Source organism: Sinocyclocheilus anshuiensis, unplaced genomic scaffold (assembly GCF_001515605.1).
Source record: "Sinocyclocheilus anshuiensis isolate Anshui unplaced genomic scaffold, SAMN03320099.WGS_v1.1 scaffold227, whole genome shotgun sequence".
Classification (NCBI taxonomy): domain Eukaryota; kingdom Metazoa; phylum Chordata; class Actinopteri; order Cypriniformes; family Cyprinidae; genus Sinocyclocheilus; species Sinocyclocheilus anshuiensis.
In genome coordinates this window covers 1,369,687-1,396,811 of record NW_015549590.1, presented here as the reverse complement: position 1 = coordinate 1,396,811, position 27,125 = coordinate 1,369,687, and the positions used below count along the sequence as shown (strand labels likewise).

General features: G+C 38.6%; 1 protein-coding gene across 18 annotated transcripts in view; it reads left to right on the top strand.

Moving 5' to 3' along the window:
- Positions 1-1,335: 1,335 nt before the first annotated feature.
- The window catches only part of mbnl3 (muscleblind-like splicing regulator 3), a 52,147-nt gene continuing 26,357 nt past the window's right edge, over positions 1,336-27,125 (top strand). For 2 of the 18 annotated variants that reach the window (XM_016446494.1, XM_016446490.1), the window contains exons 1-2: positions 1,336-1,695; positions 14,488-15,557. In XM_016446494.1, the coding sequence (XP_016301980.1) occupies positions 15,384-15,557 (174 nt within the window). In that variant the 5' untranslated portion in view covers positions 1,336-1,695; positions 14,488-15,383. Of the gene's footprint in view, positions 1,696-13,301; positions 14,335-14,483; positions 15,558-27,125 lie in introns of those variants that run through there. The other 16 variants (XM_016446497.1, XM_016446485.1, XM_016446499.1 and 13 more) reach the window with 13 other exon arrangements.

Sequence of the window (27,125 nt, the reverse complement as noted above, 5' to 3'; positions counted from 1 at the left end):
GTTAGACTAGTTTAAGTGTTTATGTAGTTAATAAAGTCTTATTTGTATCACACTTGACGTTGTTCACATAACTGGAATAACTGGAGTCACTTAATCATGCAGATTTATGCTACAAGCTCTGTGTAGAATTGTACAGTATTTCCCTTATTTCCCTTAACCAAGCCTGGTGCAGCTAGCCTCGCCCCTCAAGCCACAAGCCCAAAACCAAGCTGCGTTGTCTCTTTCACACCAGCACTACTCTAAAACCCACCCTTAAAGTCACCATGAAATCAAAATTGAAAATTCTTATTTTTTAATAATAATTTATCCGTGCACTTCATTATTTTACAAATACGTTAACCTCCCCTCCCCCTCAAAATGACTCATCTTCTCTTTCGGTCACGAGCTATGGTGCAAGGGCGGAGCTAGTGACGTGAGGGGTAAACGCTGGGATAAACGATAGGGGGAAAAGCTGATGCTTCACTTTATAGCACTGACACCAGTCATGAGGGAGTACGTTACCCCTAAACATTGAAAAGATATTAGGATATTACGACAACATTACTCTTAGGACATTGCAAACTAATTTTTTTCATGAATATGACTTAACCTGATGGAGGACGCGCTCAGTCATTCAGACAGTCTCTCTCTCTCGCGCGCTGTTTAGGCATGTTTTGTGCCGTTGATCGTCGTTGTCATCCTTAATAAATAAAACATTTATTCATGCTTGGGTGTCGGCTGTGAATCCAGTAGAGAGAAATCCCCCACCACTAACTGCAAACTGGCATTCAGATCTACCTCCATTTTGTTAGCAACGCCCCAGTTTCCAAGATCCAATCAATTCCCGAAGGACGAAATCAAGTCCCGCCCTCTCATTTCAGATGCCGTAGAGAAGAAAAGACAATCGCAACTTCCGTTTCATGCCGACTTTAATAATAATTAGACGATTGTGTGACACGTCAGGTCATGTGATGTCATCATGGCTGCGTCCACGAGAGGGCGACCCGCTCCATGTAGAGTAAAACGGTCATTTCTAGAAGAATATGTCTGGGCTTCATCATCTCATGCGAGTATACATATTTTAATAATATTTAGATTAAATTCTTTATTGTGTAAAGTTTTCTCGTTTTAAAAAATGCTAAGTGATCCTTTAAAACACCATTTACTCATAAGCAAAGTATAATTTATAGAGTGAGGACGTATCTTCATGTCTAAATAGTTACATAGGCGCTGTACTGTACGATATTTATTGAATGCATTTAAATACTAAAGCCTTAGCGTCAAATATTTCTCATCATAGGTGTCCTCATACATGAGGTGATACGCAGTTTGCGCTGAGGTCGAGTGGGAATCCCCCTAAAATGGAGGCAATACATGGGAATGCACGTAGTGCCGTGCACACTTTCGCTCTACTCCTCCCTTCTGCCCTCCCTCATCTCGTCTTCTGCCTAGCAGCAGCTAGCAAGTTCGCTTCACGCTTCCCCATCGCTAGCTTCGTCGTTCAACTCGAAACACCCCGCAGCCGCTGGTTATTGTCCGAAGCTTTACGCAGCAAACCGCGCGATCAAAAGCTCTCGGTTCAACGCGGGAACTTTTGCAACCAAAGCGCGCGCCTCACATCAGTCAGTGATCGTGACGTAGTTATTGACAAATCATTATTTCGCTTTGCGCTGCATTTGATGTCACCCGAGCTCTAGCCACGCGCTGTCTGCACAGGTGAGTCATCTGCTTTCGTAAAGACCACTATTTCATATTCTTTAGCCAATCTTGCCGCACACATGTTAATTGCAAATGTGATTGGTGTAATGCATTGCTAGCTGTCACGACTGACGCTCGCTCGTTTATGGGTCTCCATCTCCAACCTTGCTTTTGCGCACATGGCCTCTTCGCACCGTGACGCATAAGTCTAGAATTTAAATTTCTCCATATGCCTAGTAGCCAAGTCTCTCATTTGACCTTAACGCGCAAGCCGTCACTTATAATAAAACGCCAGTAACGCAGTTGGGTGTCACACATTAATCATACACTTGCTGACAAGCTGTTGAGCTTCCCATCGATGCTGTGGTGCCCTGAGCAGCGCCTAGTTTGTAAACAGGTTGGATGGAGCTCAAACTCTCACATGTCATGGGCCCTTGTAATAGTCAGGTGCAGTGGGCTGTATATCTTTTCTGATGCTGTATTTTGATGCCTGGCATCTAAAACTAGTAATGCTGTCATGCTGACATTTTAATTTTCATGGCCAGGGTTGGGTGCAGTCCCAACCATAAGGTGTTCACCCACGATAGGAGCTGAGTGTGTCCTTGGGTTCCTGGAACATGTAAAAGTTGGTACTGGAAAAGTGGGTGAGGGTGGTTTTGTATCTTGGTGTGTTGAAGTTAAATGTCCTTTGTCCCGCTAACCCTTAACATCATCGGACATTTGCCAGCACAGACAACTGTCTAAAGCTGAATGCTTTAGTTTATTTTGTCGTCCATGTCTGAGTTGTTGCATAAAAATCGATAGTCGTGTGCATTCCTTATAAAAAAATCATCAGAGTCTGATAACCTTTATTTTGCACTGTCAAGCCTGTTTATAGTACATTTTTAGTAACAGGGTTCCCACAGTCATGGATATTAACAAGTTATTAAAAGTCACAGACATTTGTGCAGTGAATTTATACGAATACTTTACAGTAAGGTGCTACATGCTGACATTAGCTATAATGCAATAGCAATTTTACCATTTTTTACGTACACAAATATTTATAACATTTCAAGGTGCATTCATTTTCATTAGTTAATGTGTTAAGAACAAATATAAATTAAAATTGAACAATAGTATAGTTATTAACGTGAACCTAAATGAATAAATGCATAAAAATGCTAATTGTTAAATAATTATACATTAACAGTTAATAACATTATTTTAAGTGTTACCATTGTTTTAGTTATACTTTAAAATATTTTATTGGCTGGATATTAGTTATTTGTTCATTTCAGTGTTGTGCCATGTTCAAATTTCAAGATGTTTTCTCAGGAAGAGACATTTGAATACTAAAAAGTATAATTGATATATTCCATCTGACATTGAAAATCTGCACCAGCTTTTATTTCTGAAGATCCATATTGAAATTCGCTATCAAAAGGGATGTGAACCCTGAGTATGCTTTATTTACCTGTGCACAAATTAAAACCGTAGAATTATTGAGATCTGGACAGTCATGTCCCTGAACCTGCCAGTTGTTGCATTGCACTTAGAAATTGCTTCATATTAAAAATGCCATTCATTTTTATCTTATTTGGTTACAGGCCATAGGTATAGGTTTTATATACACACGACAATGCAGTTGCTTTCAAGTCAAGTGCATAATATAGACGCTACAGTCGTGGTGCGAGAGCACCTGCAGTCGTGTGAGTGGCGGTTGACATTCTGTTTGATTTCACACCTTATGATGTGCACTGTCAAAGGTCAGGTCGCAGGAGTCCTGCTGCTTTAGAGGCCTGGTGTCTGTCAGACTTCAGTGGCATCGCTGCCCTTTAGTTATGTCTGCGATTTAAAGGTCCTCACATGGCTGACAAGTCATATATCTTGATGGCAGTACTCAGCACGTACCCTGCTTCTCCCCGAGGGGTCTGTTTATCCTTCACTTCCTGATTTAAACTAGAACTAGACCTACATACGGTGAGACAGAACGCTTTCGGACGACAAGCTCCATTAGTTCCTGGTGGTCACGACTGTTCAGGCAGTCGCGAGAAAATGAAAGCTATCCTTGTCGAACGTGTGGGGTTAAATCAGGTGAGCTGCTAAGACGGCAATAACCCTTCACCACACCAGGAGCAGATAGGGAATAGGATATTAGGAAGCCCCTTGACGGTCCCACGTGCACACGCTCGCACCTCACATCCGCATATTGCCGCATGTGCTGAAACTGCACCACAGGTTCAGGCACGTTTGCCACCGCCGTTGTGGACTTTGCTCTCGCTTTCATTCACCCTATAAAATTAATGATAAGAACAAAGAGTGAGGTTACTGTATACACAAAGCACATGTCCTCATTTCCCCTCTCCCGCTTTGCTGGACCAAATATGGTACGTTATGCCATATGCTTTGAAATGGCAATAAAACGTGTTGCTGGGTTGATAAAGCAACACCATGTACAAATGATCAAACACTGAGCGACTACAGAATATTGATTGAGCTGTCATATTTAGCTAGCTTGCTGTAAATATCGGTTCTCTACCGAATCTATAAGAACTAGACTATTGGGTTCTATAAATATGGCCACTGCCCTCTTTTTTCGCAAGTAGGTTATGACACGCTTGGATTGTGTTACTCACAAATGAGCTTTTAACCACTATTCTGTAAAGTGCAATGCACCATTTGTCCGAGTAAATATAATTTGGGTCACATTTGCACAAACTCAAATGAGGATTTGCCAAGTCTGTGCTTCATTTAAAGCAGTCAACCTGGTTTTGAATGCCTCTGGATGTTTATAATTGCATGAAAAGATGTAGTTGCCATCTTTGATGTCATGTCTTGTTTCTCCACACTGTAAAAATTATATGATATGAAATTCGACTTGATTTTTTTAGCCAGTTTCATTTAAGTTGTCTTGCACAACAAAGTTGATTATACTTGAAAATTTAAGGCAGCAACTGAAGTTACGTTTTTAACTTGAAATAGGTGAAAATTATATGTTAAGGTGAGTTAATGCAGTCCAAGTGTGTCATAACCTACTTGCGAAAAAAGAGGGCAGTGGCCATATTAGTAGTATGTATTAGTATTAGTAGTAGTATTAGTACTAGTATTAGTTAGCAGTATTAGTAGCTACTGTAGTATGTTAGTTGTTAAGTTGTAAGTTGTTGGCATTTGAGGGATCTAAAATATGATCATGCAGAATAAGGCATTCATATGTGCTTTAAGGGTATTAATAAACAGCCAATATGCTAGTAATGTGTAGGGTAATAAGCAGATAATTAATAGTGAGAATTGGTCCCCAAACTAAAGTGTTACCATATTTACTTTTAAGTTGCATTAACATTAATGTATTATGAACAAATATGAGTTAACAATGAACAATAGCATAGTTATAAATTAACATGAACATAGATGAATAAATGCTTATGCTGGTTATTGATAGTTCATTATACATTAGCAAACGTCAACCAGTTGAACGTAACTGTAAAGCGTTACCATTCTTTTGTTATACTCATTGTTTAGATATAGTTTTTTGGGTATTTCACTGTTATGTCGCATTACAATTTCAAGATGTTTTCTCAAGGAGTTTAAATTAATTTATAAAACGGATAGTTCCGGTCCTTGATTCTGATTGGCTGAGCCACGTTCGAAGCTGTTGTAAATTACTCTACAAACATACACTGTGAAGCCGTTGTTTACAGTGAATTTATAACAGCTAAGGGGCCCCTTAGCTGTTATAATTGGATTTGAGACTTTAGTCTTTGCAATTTTACAGATCTTCTTTATGCACCAAGAGCTTGTAACACTCCAAAGAGAAAGGAAAAATTTAAATCGCATCATATGACCCCTTTAATATTCCATAGATTACTATCTGCTATGAAAATCTGCACCAGTTAAAAAAAAAAAGTACATAAAAATGTCATCTTTGACAGCGCACTTGCTCCTCACAGTTGTCTTGTTTCACCAGTTTGTTGTTGCAACATTACACTGAGCTGGGCATGGAAGAGGCTCAGCCTGTTGTAATGTGTCATGTAGCTCTAAGCCTATGATTTTAGAGTTTGTTTGTGCTCTCCAGAGCACCGTATGTGTCTCTGTCCTTGCCGTGAGTTTGTGAGTGAGCTCAGGCAGCTGCATGTTTTTATGAATGGAGGCAGTGGGGCTGTAATAAGCTGAAAGGATTATATATACTTAACCTAATTATTTTTCCCTGTGGCTGGGGGCTTTTCTCCTCTGCCAGTCTTGTCTCACGAGCTCTTCTGTCTCAAAACCTCTCTCCATCTTAGGCCCAGCACGTCTCCAACTTAAATGATACGAACTGTCCATTTCTTTTGGATTTTCTCTAGTGAACTTGCCGTTTTGGCTGTGGGGAACCGAGAACTATGTGTCCATGTATTTTTGCATTGCTTCCTTTCATTAAGGGAAGTGCACATATGGCTTAATATCGGTTACATTTGGGTCGTAGTTCTGCATGAGATTCTCTGCACTGATCAGCCTTGTCCTTTAAATGTCATTCAGACAGTTTGTTCCCTGTAATGGCCAGGACAGTGTGTCTATTCATAAGATTCAAACTTTTAAAGTATGCAGCCATCTAATACTGACTGAAACTCTTCTTGAAGGAAGGAACTAAAAAAGTGATTTTTTTTTAAGGATAAATAAAGCTATCGATCTCCAAAGTGACAAAAGCACAATAAAAGTGTCGTTTAAAGTAGTTTATGTGACTCAAGTATTATAATTCAATTAAGCCATTTGATATCTTTGTGTGACAGCAAAATTTCTTTATTAATACTCGATTCGATTCCGGTGGATTATGAACTATTGCAGCCAGGACATCAAATCTTGAGAAGTGGATCAGTCTGATTAATGAACGAATCATTTTTGGCTGAACTATTCATTTAAGAAAAGTAAAAGATTCAAACATTTAAAGAAGCATGCATCTTTATTGATAAAACTCTTCTTAAAGGAACAGTCCACCCAAACATGTAATGCTGCCATCATTTTCTCACCCTCATTTCATTACAAACCTGTACACATATAGTGAATTTCTGAAGGTTAACTGAGGCTATCAAGCTCCAATTTTACAAAAAAAGCACTTTGAAAGTATCAAGTAGTCCATATGACTTGCACAGGGTGAAATTTAAGTTGTTATTTGCTGATATTTTTCCACTCCAGTGCACTGTGAACCAGATCAGAGTCTTTGTGATCAGATCAGAGTGGCTTTGTAACTAGTCCAGTTTTGTCAACCAAATCAACCAAATTAGTTGAAAAGATCTGACTCGTAAGAATAATTTGATTATGAATCAGACATCGCTACTCTCATGAACACACCAAGGACACCTAGGGTGGATGTGAAGATTTCCAATGAATAATGACTTAAGATTTTAGTCTGTTCCTCACACAAAGCCATTGACTTCGTATGACTTCAAAAGACTTACAGAAGTTATATGGACCTCTTTTTTATGCTGCTTAGAAGCTTGACAGCCTAAGTCTTCATTCACTTTTGAAAAGAGTGACCAGGAGAATCAGGTTTGAATGGCATGGGGTGAGAAAATAATGCCGTAACTGGGTGTACTGTCACTTTAAATTAATGAAACAATGAATAAACAACTATTTGAAATCATATTAAAATGCCAAACCTTGTTAAAATCTCAAATGCCCCAAAGCATGACTCTATTTCTGAGAGTAAGTGTGGCTTCAGTTTCATTTCTCCTTCTACTTTAGATCTGTTTGCATACCGTTTCACCTCAGCAGGATAAGCAGCGCACAAGAGACATTTAAAGAGACAGTTCACCCAAAAATAAAAAGCCTGTCACCATTTACTCACCCTCATGCCTCCAAACAAAAGAAGATATTTTGAAAGAATGTTGGTAACCAAGCCATTTTGGTCACCATTGACTTCAGTTGTATAGACAAAAGATATTTCTCAAAATATCTTCTATGTTCCACAGAAGAAAGAATGTACAGGTTTGGAACGACATGAGGGTGAGTAAATAACGTAAATGATTACTGTCACTAAGAAGCAATGCAAAGGTTAACTGTGAGCTACTGAACTCTCTCCTAGCTGCAAGAAATGCTGCAGTACAAGCTGCAGCAAGCAGAATGCATGTGGGGAGCATGAGCTGTGCTGGTGGAGCTGCAGTGTGTGCTGGTCATGCTGGGCTCGCCTGCATGCGTCAGCTCTGTGGTATGAAGGTTATGTTGTGGCGCTCCAGTGCTGCTGAGCGCTGCAGTGCGTTAGAACAGCAGACTCCTCTCTTTCCTTCCCTGACCTCCGCCAACTGACCCTCACACTCCCACTGGCGTCTCTGCGGACGAGCGTGGCAGAGGCGGAGAACCAGTTTCAATCATGCGTTGGTTCTGCATGTCATTCCAATGTAGTTACTTCACTTGCTTTTCAGGGCTTATTTGGAAACTCGGTGCCACATTCTGTTGGAGTGGCAGCCCGTATTATAAATGCTTGTCGTTTGAATGCAGCGACTGTTTGCCCGTCGTCATCTTCCCAGCAATTCAAGGTCAGCTTTATGATTATATGCATGGAAGTGCCGCATTGTTCTATTTTCCCCATTTGCGTCCCAAACGAGTCATGTCCCAAAGACTGCAAGCTTCCATGAAAATAAAACATACGAAAGGCCCCGTGGCCTTTGGTTTATTTATATAAGCAAAATGTTGCACCCCGTTGGGACCTGAAAAAAGACACGTCTGCAGAATGTTGCTTTATCAAGCCACTAGTTTTGCGTTGGCTATTAAATTATATTGGTCAGCAAGTTTTTACTGTATTATAGTCTGTTTGTTTACCTCAATTTAATTAATTTTCCTCCTATTACACACAAATGATTGATTCTGTCGATTCGGGACATGAGTTACAGTGAAAGACTTCTTGAAAATGGTTAAAATAGACCTCAAATGAACCCTACATGGTGTTTACTGTAGTGATCACTGTAATTATTGCACCTAGGGCAGCTGTTGTCATATTGATCTGTATAATCGATAATTCCAAGATCTAAGATTAGCTCATTCAGCAAGTGTGTCTCGAATAGACAACAAACTCTGGAGACTGCTTTTCTAGTTTTAAAGGGATAGTTCACCCAAAAATTAGGATGGGTAAATGATTTTCGTGTCTTTCGTGTTTTTTGGGGACTTTCTTTGTTCTGTTGAACACAGCAGAAGATAATTTGAGAAATGTCTCCATGCAATGAATGCCAAAGGGATCTGATGTTGTTTCGGACGCTAAAGACTTTTAACACGTTTTCTTCAACACTTATTTTACGTTAAACAGAAGAAAGTAAGACACACATAGGTTTGGAACAACATGAGGGTGAATAAATTGACAGTATTTTTATTTTTGATCTGTAATGTTGTGATGATACTGAAGTAGCAACATAGATTTTCTTTTGTATTGTGATGTACATCCGAGTAAAACAAATTAGCGAGAGAGAAAAAAAAATGTAGGGTTTAATCAAAATGATTAAATATTACGAGGTCAAAACGATTTATAAAAAATGAAACATGCACAGAAGTATGGCTGCAACAAACAATTATTTTGATAATTGATTAATCTAACTATTATTAGAACAATTAAATGACTAATCGATGATTACTTCACTTATTAATCAGTAGACTTTGATTATTCAGCTTTTGTACAGAAAATTTAGTTGTAATTCTAACTAAAAGCGACACTGACTCTGATTTTTCATGTTTAATACTGCTTGATTTGAGGCTATCTATTATATGAAGTACTATATAAATAAACGTGATGCGACTGGACTTTACTAGAATGCTGAACTGCAGAGCTCGTGCAGACACCCACATCGCTGTAATCAGATGCATTCTTAACTGCTACTTTCTCACCGCTTTTGTTGTGTTTATTGCATTATTGAGAGGAAAGTGTGCAGCATATATTTACATATTCATCCAAACGCCCGCAGCAGCTTCAGGTTCGGCAGTGTTTGCTCTGAAGCGCTGTGTCTTCTTCTCTTGAATTGCATCCAGGAGGGCTGAATTACAGTCTTGCGCTACAGTGCCACACTGGTCAAACCACATTATTGCAGGCTCTTACATTAGGTCATTTCAGATCGAATGACTACTCGGACAACAAAATTATTTGTCAACTATCTTTTATTGGCGACGTTGTCGATAATGTCGACTAATCGTTTCAGCCCTACACAGAAGAATCATTTACAATAAGATCAATAACATACATTTACAAAATAGATTGAATTTCATGCCAACTTCAAGCATATTGAATACATCATTTAATTTAGCAGGAATAATGTTATTTCTCACAGACAGACAGTAGATGTGATTTTTGTTGACTTTTCAAACTGAGATGGCCCTGAACAGCACACTAGTGTCTACAAACCACAGCCAAGTGCTATTAAAAGATATTTGTTTCTCAGATGCCTTGTCTTGTGCTATACATTCCAGTTATTGACTTTCTCCTTGATTCTTGTGCATACACATGCGGCACCTGAAGGACATTGCTACAAGTGCAATGTGCATACAGCTCAGTGACCTTGTAGAAACAATACACACTCGCCACCTCCACACTTCTGATATTTACAGCCTCCTTTGTAGATCTGCGCCAGAAACACGCACACACGTATGCCGTGCTGTATATCCTCCGCCCAGCCACCTTCCTGCTGTAGAACATTAAAGTAAACACAACCAGCACTTACACTAGCCTGTATAACAATTGTACTACATATAGCTGATGTTATTAGCATTGAGCACAAGGTTGTTTGTCGTCTTGTCTGTGCATTAGAGATATTCATTCTCTCTTAAGTCTGGTTTTCAGTTTTTTTTAATCTCTTCTCTGTCCAGGTTTAGTGCAAGTTTTGCTGTGTCTAATCTAGCCTGTACATTTTTCAGTAGTGTGTTAGTAGCTCTTTTCAATATAGTGTGGCTTTTCCATTAACAAGCTAGTTTTTCAAATATGTGCATTAAAAACGCTGCATTGCTGTTTTTAATGTCATTGCATGCTCAGCCTGAGCAAGCTGAGGGAATTCAAATTCTGATTCCTGCATCGTTCAGATGGTTTATGAAACCATAAATAAACTGATTACAGTCCCTGGTATCATTGCATTTCTTTGTTAGAGTAAGATATTGGAGGTGCATGATATATCAGTACTAGGGATGCACCGATAGGATTTTTTGGGGCCAATACCGATTTTAAAGGGGTCATTTTTTAAAGATCATTATTTTGTGTATTTGGTGTAACAGAATATGTTGACATGCTTTAATGTTCAAAAAACACATTATTTTTCAAATACTGTACATTATTGTAGGTCCTCTATGCCCCGCCTCTCTCAAACGCTTCGGTTTCTACAAAGTCCCTCCTTCCGACAAGCGCAGTCTGCTCTGATTGATAAAGAATATCTCTTTGGTTTTGAGACTTTAGTCTTTGCAACTTCAGGGAACTTATCTATGCACAATCAGCTTGTAACACTCCAAAGAGAACAAAGATACATATGAAATAACCAGTGCTTTATAGGTAGGTTTAACAGTTTTCAGGTACAGAAATAAAGTAAACAAATGTAAAATAACACTTCACTGTATAAATTAAATATTATATATATTATATATTTTTGGAGGGAAAAAGGACGCAATAAACTTAATAAAACATCAGTAAAGTTTTGGTCATCATTCAGATGAGGTCCACTACACTTATGAAAGTTACAAAAGTTATTTAGTCAAGAATAGTGTGCGATCTTTTGTCTTTTGTTATTTGATTAGCATTAAAGGGTTAGTTCACCCGAAAATGAAAATTAGGCTGTTTTTTACTCACCCCCGATGCATCCTAGGTGTATATGACTTTCTTCTTTCAGACGTATCCAGTCGGAGTTATATTAAAAATTGTCTTTGATCTTTCAAGCTGTTTAATGCCACTCAGCGGGTGTGTTATATCGGTCTTTTTCCTTATATAGCTGATATGCCGATGGTTGTAAATTGAGGAAAAATCGGCCGATAAAATATCGGCGGCCGATACATCGGTGCATCCCTAATCAGTACCATTTCAATTATCGTCCGACATTAGAGGTTTTTTTAATATTGGTATTGGCTGATATTACATTTGAATTGTAAATGCTAATTTCCCCTATTTTTACGTTTAGATTACCTTTACCTATCTAATGATCACTTAAAATTAAAATAATGTATTTTTCAATTTTAAAAATGGTGGAAATGAGCATCAATAATTAAAGTTGGCTTAAAATGAAAATTCATCCTACCTGTTTTCTAAATGCATGCTACAGATCTCATTGTGAACAATTCATCCATGCACGTTTCTTTAAAAAAAATTAATTTTTAATTAAGATTAATTTAAGTCATAAATCAATCTTCCTGTGAACTGACAGACTTTTACCTGGTGATGTATGCTGGACTTCCCCAATCAATTAATTTGCACCTTTCTTACAATCGATTGCAAGCTTGCATTCAGATCAACCTCCAACCAAACAAAAACCATTGGAAAGTCCACAGCCTACACATTTCTTTCTTTTACAATAATCCATTTCACTCTTGTTAATATATTTCACATTACAGAAGAAAAAAAATCCCTGCTTCAGTTTCATTGTGACTGTAAATATCCAAAAATGGCCTATACATTCAATATAGACAGATACTGATAAACTAAATAAAATGTAAAATGTAAGCCAATAACCCATGTGGTCCCAATATATTATGCACCCTTATTCTGTTTTTTTAAGCTATTGCCCCTTTAATTAACTAGATTGTACTTAGATTGTTTTTAGTCACTTCTATTGTAAATAACTACATTTTCAATAAAATATCTTGGCTGTACTTTAACCAGTTATAAGTGAACTTGGCAAGCTACTTTCAAAGTGCTTTGCTTTTTCACTTTTCATTCAGCCATCCTTCTAGATGAAACAGTATACCTTTCTTCTAGCGTTATCTGCTTTTATGCCTGTACAGTAACTACAGCTTGTAAAAACTAGGCCAAACGTACACCAACTAGTCAGGTTGTGTTTCGTCGGTCCACTTTGCATTAATAATTTACTTAATCACACTGGGAAATCAGTTCGAGACATCTATTTATAACCGGTCCCATTGTTTCGGACAGTGTGTGATCGTTAGCTCTACAAGCCGTGAAGATAAAAATCATCCCATTTTGGAAATAACGATGATTATCATCTCAGGGGGGGATTAGCAGTCATCGGGCGGGCGACGCTTGTACTACACATTAGGGTAATAGCGGAGGGACTCAGACGCAGCGGCTGACGTCACGGCCACATGTTCTTTTCACGGATCACCTCTCCGTTCACCTGCCTACATATAAATGAGATAATTGGGCTTTCGCTTTGTGTGCAGGAAGCAGGTGTGGCTGAGGTACAGTGCTGCTCTGCTCTGAGACAGAGATGTGCTAACTTCAGTGCTGACGAACAGCTCATTGCAGGTCCGCGTTCCCCGGGGGGGGGCGTCTTCATCGATCTTACTGTAGGGCTGATATTGGGGGAGGGTGCACACGTCAGCCTGCTGTAAAACCTACTTTCTGCTTTGCGCGGTGTTAGGTTGCACTGCATTTAGTGCCTTTGTTCTTGTATTTGGAGGTGGGTGTCATTAATTCAATTTCCATCTTCTCTCCCTAATTTTCTCTCCCGATCTCCCTCACCGCATTGCTCTCCTTCTGGACCGTCTGTCTGCACGCTCCGATCACGCGCTCACCAATCCCCCCCACCACCCCTTCCACCTGCCGCCTCCTCCGTCTGTGTCTGTCGCTGTGAGACACGGGGACAGATAATATCTGCCTTAACCTCTCCTCTAATCCCCTCACTGTCTGCTCATTCACCTCTGCTTTATTTGTTTTCATTTTCCTGTCCTTTTATTTATTTATCCGTCCCTCCCTCCCTCCAGCATCGGTTCAAGTGTGCTTGGTCATCACGCCATTGATTATTCTTCACTGTACTGTCTCCCTCTCTCTCAAGGGACAGCATATCAGCTGTCAGACCCACCCAAGACACCCACTCACATCCCCCTGTGGCACCGCCCCCTGTGTTTCACATCTCCACCCCGCACACCTTCCCGTGTAGAACGAATGCGGTAACCATCCATTCACTTCTCCTTTCTTTTCCCTCCTGTGATCGCCTGTACCTCGATAACTCTCCGGGAAAGCTAGAGAGCCACTCTCCTTCGGATTCAGCCAAGGAGCAATGCAATGACAAAGAGGGTGGGGAGACTAACGATCGATATATTAGGCTCCTCCTGATTGGCCGATCCACATTGCCCGGTTACTTCGCAGCTACTGATTGGCTGTTGCAGTGTTCCATGCTCAGCAGCTGCAGCTATGGGGATTTGCCCTTCCTGTCGGCTGCTCTACTTCCTTTTTCAATCATAGAAGCCACGTTTAGATCCTGAACTCTGGGAGCATGCGATCGGCGCGTAGTTTATGGCCTCACTGTTTTGTTTTGGGCTGACTTTGTTGTGCCAGAGTCGTAAAGTGACGTTGCTGTCTCCCATGTGTTCGCTCTCTCTCTCTGTGTCCCTTTTCCTGCCTCCTCCCTCTTTTCCCTCTTAATCAAGACACAGCCTGCCCTTTCCTTTGCATTGCTGCCTGCCTCCCGTCTGCACTCCTCCTCTCCCTCTCTTGCACTCTCTCACTCACGCTTTCTGCCATGCGCTTTCAGCCTATCTCTGTTTGTCGCTCACCTCTGTATTCCCCAGTTACAGGTTTGCAACATAAACAGCTGCAGCTTTAGGCATTTCCTTTGTTGTTTTGAACTTTTGTCGCTTGTGTTTTATCGCTTGTAAGTGTTTCGAACGGGACAAGCTGTTTTAACTGAGTTTTGTTGCTTTTGTTTTTGTGTCTTTTCGCAAAGACAGGTCTCCTGCCACAAAGGACTCTCTTAGAAGTGCGCGAGGACACGTCACAGTGCAATGAAAGGGACGCAGGGAGAGCAGGAGGGATGAGAAAGCGATTCAAGTGAAAGAAGTCTCGCATCACCATAAAGTGCCTCATCTGGATGCTGCGGAAGCCCTTCTCTGTGTCCGCTTCGGAGCGCTCTCTTCTCCGCTGACTTGTGCGTGTGCGCGCTTGGGCTGTATTTCACCCTGACAGTCAATCAACCCATTTGCCCGTTCCTCGATTCCAGCTCCGCCTGCTCGCCATTTCACCTTTTAATACAAGGACGCCAATCGATTAGTTTCCCTTTTGGGTTCTCAAAGTGTCTCTTCCTTCACTTCTGCAGTCTCTCCATCCCTGGTGACCCAGACATGCAAGTATCTTTAGGGACTGCTGCGCCTATGGCAACAGGGCAGGGGGTTTCAGAAGCCTAAATTTAGAGAAAGTCCATTTTACATCAATGCAAGAGGGTTATTTTAAACCCAGAGCTCCGGAGGGTGAGTCTAGACAGTGGGGCGACCACTGCAGACAAATACAAAGTGCCGCTCTAATCTACTTTTAATGCCTCGTTTTCCTGGACAGCAGCCGAAGATGCAACGCAGCATGTCACATTGACCTACTCCACCTCAGCACGCTCGATTCATCGCTCTCCCTACCTGACTTTAAACTGATCTCATATTCTCGTCATACTTCCTCACTGGCTGATCAGCAGACTATGCCCCCTTCCTGTCCATAAGAGAGTTTGGTTTTCATTTCTAGACTGGTAGTCTGAGGATCTCCTTGCCACTGTGCTCATATTTTGCAGCTTTTGTGCTTCATCACGCCTGGCTGCCCCACCCCAGCCCTCCGCTCACCTGCCGCTCACCGAGGGACCGCCATGGCCGTCAATGTGACCATGGGTCGCGACACCAAGTGGCTGACACTGGAGGTGTGCAGAGAGTTCCAGCGAGGAACTTGCTCACGTTCGGACACCGAATGCAAGTTCGCTCACCCCTCTCGCACCTGCCACGTGGAGAACGGCCGCGTCATCGCCTGTTTCGACTCACTCAAGGTAACCCGGATGCGTGTGCACACAGACACTTGAGTTTGTTTTACTATTGCACTGTGATATATTAACCATTAGAGCATTATTTGTGACCCTGGACAACAAAACCAGTCTTAAGTCGCTTGGGTATATTTGTAGCAATAGCCAAAAATACATTGTATGGGTCAAAATTATTGATTTTTCTTTTATGCCAAAAATCATTAGGATATTAAGTAAAGATCATGTTCCATGAAGATATTTTGTAAATTTCCTACTGTAAATATATTACAACTTAATTAAAAAAGTAATATGCATTGCTAAGAACTTAATTTGGACAACTTTAAAGGCGATTTTCTCAATATTTAGATTTTTTTGCACCCTCAGATTCCAGATTTTTAAATAGTTGTATCTCGGCCAAATATTGTCCTATCCTAACAATAGGATAGCTTATTTATTCAGCTTTCAGATGATGTATGAATCTCAATTTAGAAAAATTGACCCTTATGACTGGTTTTGTGGTCCAGGGTCACATTTTATTTTTTACTACAGATTTCATCATTCACACATGATGTTTGGTCATTTTGTCAGATATCACTAACACCTCCAGGCTGTTTTGCTGAGTAGTGATCTTTCTCAGCCTTAGAATGTAGTTTTTTCTGTCAGATTCAGCCTAAGACACTGCAACCTCTGGTCATGGATTGGTCAATTATGATAAAAAAGTACTGTGATGGCACTATGGGACGGTCAACGAATGTTCAAGATGAGGTTAGGGATAGCAAATGTCAAAGTTTACGAATATGTCATTGACAAAAGCATATTGATTGACTACCAATGAATTCTGGCAGTGTTTTATGGTATATCCAAAAAAGCATGCTAATGCCATGGGGTTATCTATGGTCATATTTGGTATTTTTGTGTTTAAATACTGCTTTTCTTTGGAAGCATGATAAAGTAATTTTAGAGGGAACAGGAACAGTTCACGCGAAAAAAATTGCATTATCATTAACCCCTCATGTCACTGAACTTTTATGACTTTCTTCTGTGGAACTCAAAAGGAGGAATTTTGAAGAATTTACCTTTTTATGCCATGCAGTTATAAAGAATGGGAACTGAAGCTTTGATGCGTCAAAAAGTGACTTCATATATACTACCATTAAAAGTTTGGTCAGTATGTTTTTTTTGGAAATTATTACTTTTATTTGACAGAGATGCATCAAAAGTTACAGTACATACATTTACAGTATGTTACAAAAGATTTCTGTTCCCAATAAATGTTGTTCTTTTGAACTTTCTATTCATCAAAAATGCTGAAAAATATATATCATGCAAATATTTAGTAGCACACTTGTTTTCAACATTCATAATGATAAATGTTTATTAAGCAGCAAATCAGCTAATTAGAATGATTTCTGAAGGATCATGTGACACGGAAGTCTGCAGTGATGCTGAAAATTTAGCTTTGCATCGCAGGAATAAATTATATTTTCAAATATTTTCAAATAGAAAAGTTACTTTAAATTGTAATAATATTCAACTAGATTACTAACAGATTTTTGATCAAGTAAGTGCAGCTTTGGTGAGCAGTGAGTAGGACCTACGTCAGTCTGATTCATGATTGACCGATTCATTGAAAAGATCTGACTCAAATGACTGATTAATTAATGAATTGAATGTCATTAGTGGATCTAAAAAACTTCAAATTAATTTTGTTTCTTCCACAAAGCCATTGTACGGCATTAGAAAACTTGAAATATGGCACACAAGTCATATTAATTACTTTTATGATGCATTTATGGTGTTTTTATATGCATTTGGAGCTTGCAGTCCTCAGTGCCCATTCATTGTTATTGCATGAAAAGTAACAGAACATCAGATAACATCTCTTTTGTGAATATTGTGAACAGAGTTTTAAATGAGATTTAAATGAGACCCTTGTTCTAAATGAGATTTTGAACATCAATGAGTAAATTATGACAGAATTTTCACTTTTGGATGATTTGTCATAAATATAAAGATATTATTTGTGATTTATCAATAAGCTCACATTTGTTGTACCTTTTATTTTCTGATTTGTCCATGTTAATCTCAGAAAGCAGCAGCTCTCTGGACTGTGGCTCAATCAGGACTCACATTAACCGTGGCGCTGAGCATTGAGCTATGATCACAGCAGATGTGTTTGTGTGTTTATGTCTCTGCGTATGTGTTTATGTGCAGCTAAAGAGCTAGACAAGGTCCTCTCTGTCTGAGTGCAGCAGCTGTCTCCTCCTTTATTGAGCTAGAATGTATTATTTGGCCATTTTTTGGCTGTGTGCAGCATGTGTGGGGGAGCTCAGGAGGAGGAGGAGGAGTGAGAGAGAGAGAAAGCTACATGAGGCCTAGCAACAGCGCCGACTGACTGGATACAGTAATCCCTCTGAACCGTGTTACAGTTGTTAGCACTGGGCGCCAGTGACCTGTGTAGATTACTTGCTCATCCAATTGTTTGATTGTTTTTATCAGTAAACGCAGCCAGCCGTCACTATCTAAAAACTCAGGGTTAGATTGCTGTTATGACTGAGAGAGGGAGGGAGATCAAATAAAGCTAGAGAAAATAAATGAGAGAAATCCTTTGTGATGTTTGTATGTGTGTGTCTCTGAGGAGTTTTAATGGTGCCTGCTGAAGTGCTAAGGAGAGGTGTGCTTAAAGTCGGCATGAAACGGAAATTATGATCGTCTTTTCTCCTTTATTGTGACAAATCTGAGTGAAAAGGGTTCTTGAACAAGAAAAAGCGTAGGGTGGAACTTGATTTTGTCTGTTCCAATCAAATTGATTGGATTGTTGTTGTTTTCTAACACATGAATAAAATATGATAGGTAGCACTTTATTTTACAATGCTGTTCCGCATGTACATACTGTTTACTTATAGTAATAACTGGGCAATAACTAGGTACTAACCCTGAACAAACCCATAAACTGAATCTTAACCATTTAGTTACCTTGTATTACACTGTAAGTACACATAAGTGCACATACTGTTAAAAAAAAAGTGCATGAAATGATGTGCATGGATAAATAATTTATATCGAACACTGCAATATCCCATAAAACATAAGAATTGTCCATTTTGTTTTCTTGGTGACTTTTAAGTGGCATTTTTTTTAGAAAAAATATTAAGACTTTCACACACGAAAAAACGAATGCACATTTTCCACAAGTTGATATGATTCTTTAGGGTCTCAGTGAAAAGTCTATAACATACTTTGGTTAAAATTTCTCAATGGTAGTGTAAAACAACACAATTTTTACCTTGTCAAAATCAGCTCTGTTCACAGCGAGCCGTTTCGGTGCATGTCCCTTTAAATGCTAATGAGCAACTGCTCACTCCGCCCCTCTCTTCCATGGGGTGAAGCAGATCTCTGACTTTTAACAGAGACTGTTAACTTTAGCCCCATTTAGCCGCGGAACTTGCTAACTAGCACATTATTAGGAAAGGCAATTTGCAAAGATTCATGAACAAATAACATGTAAAAGTGAATTTTGCATCCGATGACCCCTTTAACATTTATGTATATCTTGTGTAATATCTCAGGTGTTAAGTGCAGCCCCCTTCAGTCATGATCATTGATTGTTTTTTTTTTAATGCTAAAATATCTTCAACATGTATTTCCAGACCCAATCTCATCCCCCCAGGCCTCTCTTTCCTCTGTGCCCCTGCACAGCTCCACATCTCTGCTAATTTATCGACGTCCCCTAATGGCTGCTACCGTGTACTTCCTTCCACCTGCCCCTGCTCTTGCGTTTTTGCTGTTCATTGACCATTAATCTGGTTTGGTTTGCTTGAAAAAGTATCAGAGATGCATGAATTAGGCAGTCAGATGGTCTATGTAAATGTGATTCAGTTATTGATGTGGTACTGGTGCTGGCACAGGCTTCTGTCTGAAAAACTAAATCAGCAGGTACTGTCATTGGCGGCGTCTAATTCACATGAACATGAGTTGAAAAGCTATTTTTAGGAAATAGGACAACTAAATGGACACTGAGTGACACTGTTCCAGGAAGTACATTTAATGGGGACATATCATGGAAAACAGGATACATTTAGCCCTTTTGCAATAACAGAATTGATGTACCATGTGAATATTAAAGTACACTACTGTTCAAATGTGTGGGGTCGCATTTTAAATGTTTTTGAAAGAAGTCTCTTTATGCTTACCAAAACTGCTTTCATTTTATACAGTAAAAACAGTAATATTTGAAATATTTTTACAACTAAAAGTAACTGCTTTCTATTTGAATATATTTTAAAATGTAATTGATTTCTGTGATAACAAAGTCAAAATCAATTCTCCAGTCTTCAGTGTCACATGATCCTTCAGAGATCATTCTAATATACTGATTTGCTGCTCAGTACACATTTCTTATTATATTACTACTGATGCAAACATTTGTAATGCTTCATATTTTTAATGGGAACATTGCTACATTTTTTAGGATTCCTTCATGAATAGAAAGTTACATTTATTTTGAAAGTGGAACTTGTTTGTAACAAAATGTCTATACTGTCACGTTTGATCAATTTAACGCATAAATAAAATATTAATTTCTTTTTTAAAAATTATCTCACTGACCCCAAAATTTTGAACAGTTGCATATGTCCATTCACATTAACATCACAAAAACATTAACATCATCATTTTAAATGGCGGGATAGACTCCAGCATCCCTGTGATCCTTTATTTTATAAATTAATAGTAATTTTAAAACATTTTAAATTATACAACCCTTACATCAGACACTCCACTTGTCTAATAAACGCTAAGTATTATTATTAGGGATGCACCGATACCACTTTTTCCTGCTAGATTCACTTTCGCCAGAAAGTTGTGTATGCCTAAGGTTAAAAATAAATGATGTTTATAGTGAATGCCCCTATAAATTGTCTTATTTTTACAATTTAGTTTTAATCCAAATGATGCGTGTGCTAAAAGAGTGATAATCAATGATCACACAATAGAATTTCACACGTGCTCGCTTTCTCTCTCTCTCTACCGGTAAGTAACTTGTGCATTGTTTTACTTACTTGTTTTTGACGTATCCGACCGAACTACAAACTTTCCAGTGATGTCTGTGAAAAAGGTGTATTCACTCGACAAGCTCGCGCATCTGCGCCGCCGTGCGCTCAATCCACTCAGCGTGCTTTGCTTATCAACTCGCGCACATCAGCTATACAGGCATTAATACTGAATGTTTAACATTATATTCATTGCATACATATACTTCGTAGACATCCTTAATCTCTAATAACTCCATTCTGCTGTCTGTTGTTCTATTGTCAGTGTTTCATTGTTTGAATATGGCGCTTATCACATGCTGTGTGGTATCGGCGTTTGGTATCGGGACATTTTAACGAGTACGAGTACAGGAGCTCAGTATCGGGTACCTAATTATTATACATAGTCTTGCATAGTCTGACAGCAGAGGTCTGGGAACCTTGGCTGCATTGAATGGCCAAGGCCCGCACAAGAGGCCATATGACTGACAGGTAAAGCATCCAATCACATTTCGTTTTGTGCCGCGTCATGTTTAGGGGCGTAGAAATGTCCCCACAATAACAGAGCTGTGTATACAATTTTAAAGAGTCTATGCTGCGAACTTTACATATTTCACATACTTTGTAAATCCAGCGTTAAGTTGATCCTGGTAAGCTCTCATTGTTACAGTTGTAAACACAACGTCTTTCTCCTTCCATGAGCGGGTTTGGTGCCATGGCATCTTTGTTTCCAGGCTGAATGTTAAAGAACGCGACACACACGTCTACCGGAAATCCTGTAGAATTCAACCAATTAGATGACAACTTTGAAACTTCTGAAGTGTTTCTTCAGAAAGTCGGGTGTGCCGTATGCAGGCTGAGACTATATTATACGTGGAGTGGGTTGTCTTATGGGGGTCGTCATGTTGAAATCACATGACCAGTTAAATGCTACTTGCTTAGTGGTTCCTCTTGCTACAAGTCCTAGAAAACCACCAGTAAACAAAAATGACTGAGTGTGCCTTTAAACGACGTTAATTGGTAGTTGACAATCTTAACAATCCGGAAAGGAAAAATTAAATTCTGGGGAATAAACCTCTTTAAGAATTTGCTTTTTGTAAATGGAGATTCACCATGAAATGGTTCAGTGATTTTAATCGAAGGATATTGTAGTTTAATCAGATATGCAGTCTGCTTTCTTCATTTGTGCCTTCTCTCTTTTTCTTCCTCCCTCTCCCTTCCTTCCTCTCTGGCCAATCAGTAGTGAGGAGACAGTATGAGGCAAAACTTACTCTCGGTTGCCGGGTGTGTTACCATGACTACTCAAAGGAGATCCCTGACCTAGTCCATCCTACATGACATGACTTAAAGCTTTTCATCTCTCGCATTTTTCTGCTCGTGGGGACGCTGTCAGAGCCCTCAGCATATTTCCCGCATCTCTCTGTGGTGACGACCCGTGTATTTTTGTTTCGCTGTGTACTATTGAAATGAGCGGCGTGTTCTTACTGTCTTCCAGAATGTTAAAGCTTGGCTGTGAGGCTGCTTCTCATGTGTGCTTTGGCAGGATCACCTGTCTGCTCCTCCTTTGAGACGGTCTGCTCATTACCCACACACTCCCACAACACATGCCGCTGATGCAGTTGCTCTCAATGTCAGTGTGTGAAAGCGTCGTACGAGTGTCAGGGCATACAATTAACAATGTTGCACATATCTGTGACATCTCTGCATGCAAGTGCCTGTGATTGTTTTATTAAGAAGAATTGTAGCGATGTGTCGTTGTGTATGGCATCAGCCTCAGACAGCACCCCCACCGACCCTCCATTAACCACTACAGCAGTTTTCTTGTGTGTGTTTTCGGTTTAAATGTTCGTACATTGTAGAAATGTATATATTGTCGTAATTGTCATTTCAAATCTGCCATCAAGTAAATAATTAATTGCTAACATTAATACAGCCAAATGCATTTGGAAAAAAAAAAGAAATTTTTTTTTGTATATTATTTTAATACATTATTTAAAATTTATTTACAATTTAAAAACATTTACATGTTTCTAATGGTAGTTTAATAAAGTTACATAAATATGGTAATAACACTACCATTTAAAAAATGTAGGTTAAGATTTAAGAATAAAAGTATACTTTTATTTTGTTTTTATAGCTGTTTTTAGCTGTTTGATCGCGCCGACGCCTCACGTGCACACTAAGCTACTGCATTCATTGGAAACAGCGCAGCCGTTCACCGTGCCGTTCGGCGTGAGACCCGGTCCACTGTGGCATATTTTTGCTCATTATGATATTTTTCCGTCGATACTGGAACGCGCATGAACTACAAAGCCTATTTTACCTAATAAGGCTAATAGTTTAGCTTCAGCTACATTGCGAATATGGACACATTTGAATTTGTGCCTGAGAGAGATAAGCCCAACTTTACCTTACGTTTCTTTATAAATTAATTTGTTTTGGCTTGTTTATTGCTAAGCATATATTATTATATACTGCAATTATATTTATCCATTAGAATTATATATTTTTAAATTCTTATTCTGTTCTGATACGGTTAAATTTAAAGGATTTGTTGTAAAGTGAGGGGAACTAAAATATCCTATAGTGTTCATAATGTTGATACATTATAACATTATTAGGCCTGCCGTTATTATTTCTGAAAATGCAACTTATAGAGACGTATCTTTTTTTTTTATTTTCATGTTTAATTTACATGTTTCTAATGGTAGTTTAATAAAGTTACATAAATATGGTAATAACACTACCATTTAAAAAAATTTAGGTTAAGATTTAAGAATAAAAGTATACTTTTATTCAACAAGGATACATTAAATTGATCAAAAGTGACAGTGAAGATATTTTTTGTTACAAAACATTTCTATTTCAAAGAAACGCTATTCTGTTTCCATTAAAAGTATTAAGCAGCATTTCTCTATATTATCAAATCAGCATGAACAACTTCTGAAGGATCATGTGACACTGAAGACCAGGGAATGCTCCGAATGTTAGGCAACCGAAATTATTTGAATAAGCGAAAAGGCCGAATAAATTGTATGGACCAATGACATGACGCGATCAAATAGAGGCGTGCACTAATGCAGCAAACACGTCGGCAGAGTGGAAGCATTTAAAACTGTCCGAGAAAGACACAAAAATAATTTCAAGCACCGACAGCGAGAGACTGTTTAGCTCTGCATCGTATGTCTTCGTTGAGAAGAGGAAGAGGTGGTTGTTGCTGGTTACTGTATGAGTATTGAAATCGGGAAATGGCCTTAAACAATTAATAAACTGCAGAATGTTATGTTTTCTAATACACGCACAAATTTGCACGAACTCGTTAGCCAGGGTTAAATAAACAATGCATGAGGAAAATCTGTGCTGAAACAGTGTTACTTGTTAATTGCTCAGTAACATTTTTATGAATTTTTTATGAATTTTTACAAGGCATGTAACAATGCGATACATGCGACAAACATCTTCCCAAATTTGTATTGAGAATCATTTATAAAGATGCACTAAGGTCTTCCGGTGGGTTTCCGTAAAAATAAAAGCTGAGAAAAAGCAAGAAGTCCATCAACATTAATAAATGTTAGTATTGTAATTTTACTATTCTGTAAAATAAAATAAGAAAATAAAACAATAATAATGATAATAGTACTTATAACAGCTCTATTAACACATTTATTATAACATTCACAAAGTGTTCAAATTGGGATCTGTAATATTTTCCAATGTTTTTAAAATTAGTCTCTTCTGCTCAGCAGTGCTGCTTTTATTTGTACAGTACAAATACATGCCTTATTCAAGAAGGGGGTCTCAGAAATGGCTTAAGAAACTTAATTTTAAGTTAAATTGTGCTTTGTTGGTATAATGTTTGCTAGAATGTTAAAAAATGTTCAGTGTTAAGTAAATATTTTTAAACTGTTGTTTTGTAATTTATTTTTTCTTTGAAAAGCAAGACAAAACAGTAAAAAGCTCATTTTGGCTATTTATTTTATGCAGTGGTGAAAAAATTGCCATAATACATGGGGGGAAAATGCAAAAAAAAATGTGTTTGGTATTCGGCCTTCGACCCAGTGTTTCGTTTTGTTCGGTTTCGGCTTCAGTCAAGAATTTTCATTTCGGTGCATCCCTACTGAAAACTGGAGTAATGACTACTACAAATTCAGCTTTGCCATCACAGGAATAAATAATATTTTACAATATATTAAACCAGAAAACAGTTCTATAAATTGTGATAATATTTAACAACATTACTGATTTTACTCTATTTTAAATAAACACATCCTTGGTGAGCATATATAAGATGTATTAAAAAATGTAAAAAAAAAAAAATGTAGCTTTTGAAATGTAGCATATAATTACAAATTAATTGCAATCCACTATATTTTGCTACATTTAAACTAAGTTTAGTATGCATTTAGTTTGATTAAATAATTATTTAATACATTTAACAACAAAGTTTGTGTATATACAATATTCAAATGTTTGGACATTAGACTTTAAATTGAAGTTAAATGATACCAAACGGTGTGGATCCAGTGCATAAAATGAGATGAGGTGAGGTGAGATTTTCAGATTCTCAGATGGGATGATGCTGGGAGACGGATGAACATTGCTTATTGTCATGTTGTACTTAAAAAACACTATCACAGTGTTTGCAGTAAATGTAATCTTTATCATAGAGAAACGCTCCAACTCTGCCCGCTTTATTAGGCAGTTCTTGGCCAGAACCGGCTGCAGTGTGGACCAGACTTTATGCCATTTAGTCAAAGGTCTGGCTATGTGTGACTAGGTGACGTATGGAGCTGCATGTGTGGGAGTTGCATTGAATGATGCAGCAGTTGTATGGTGGACCATCTCCAAGTCCTCGACAGCACACATTGATCACACTGTCCCTGCATGCTGACACTCCAGACACCCACTTTCATCTCCATTAAGTGCACCACATCACACTGGTCAGCAAGGAGACCACCCCCACACTCGCTCACTTCAAATTTTGTTAGGACTTCATCACTGTTAAAAGCTGCCCTGAGGCTGCTGAAGACACAGGCAAGTGTTTAAATTGCTGTAGCTGGTGGACAGTACAGATCTGAGTCATATGGAGTTTACAGATCTGAGTCATATGGAGTGACACTTTGACATTCCGTCTGAACAGTTAGCATTGCACAGATGCCACTGGGATTTAGTGTTTCCGCAAATTCCATTTGGAATGCGTTGGGATTCCATTCTGTTGGAACCATGCCCTCCTTGATAAGCAGCTCAATTCGGTTTGTGAGCCCAACAACCCATTAAAGCTGCAATGACATAAGTAAAAATTATCCAACCCCCCAAAAAAAGAATGAGAAGTTTTAACAGCAAATCCAAGTCATTGTTGCTTTTGCATGCTTGCTGACGCAGATAGTCGTAACTCTCCAGGCAATCAGGCAGATGACGTCTACAAGAGCAGTGTGAAGCATTTAGATGTGTTTTAGCTCTTCCTCCCTCAAATATATAATTGCATTAAAGGAAGACATTCAGTGCAGTTTTTTGTGAGCACTGAAGAGTTGCATAAGGAGTACAAATCTTCTTTTAGAATAAATTGTCTACATTAAATCTGTTTTTTCATTCTTAAAGGGGTCATATGATGCTGCTAAAAAGAACATTATTTTGTGTATTTGGTGTAATGAAATGTGTTTATGCGGTTTAAGGTTAAAAAAACACATTATTTTCCACATACTGTACATTATTGTTTCTCCTATATGCCCCGCCTTTCTGAAACGCGTCGATTTTTACAAAGCTCATCGTTCTAAAAAAGCTAGGTGTGCTGTGATTGGCCTGCTATCCAGTGCGTTGTAATTGGTCGAATACCTCAAGCGTGTGACGGAAATGTTACGACGTCTTCTTTATGCACCAAGAGCTTGTAACACTCCAAAGAGAAAGGAAAAATTGAAATCGCATCATATGACCCCTTTAATGTTAAATGAAACTAACGTTTTGCCATCATTTATTCACCTTCATGTAATTTCAAACCTGTAAGATTTTATTGCTTTTGTAAAACACAAAAGGAGATGTTTAGCAGAGTCCAAGCGGCTCTTTCAATGCAGTCAAAGTGAATGTGGACGAGCTGTCAAGCCCCAAAATGAATTACCATATAAGTAGTCTACATAACTTGCACACTCTATTCCGTATGATAGCTTTCTGTGTGGAGCAGACTAAAAGATAGACCTGAATATAAATCTTGCTTTATTACCTTGGACACCATTCATTATCATTGAGTATAAAAGAGAAGCAGGTCATGTCCTTCGTGTTCATAAAGAAAAACATTAAGGAGACTAAATGATGATAGAATTTTTATTTTTGCATGCACTGTCCCTTTAAGAAAGAATGTGTGTGATTAATCTATCAAAATCATTTGTTTGTCATTTTTATCAAAATATATCTCACTCTAACTCTCAAACTGTCACCGTTCTTTTTTAGCAGATGTCATCAGTGACTGACTTTTCCTAATCCCTGTACTTATTAAACTATTTAACTATTAAAACCAGTCTAGATCATTTAAGCTTTAAAGGGATAGTTCACCCAAAAATGAAAATTGTCATTA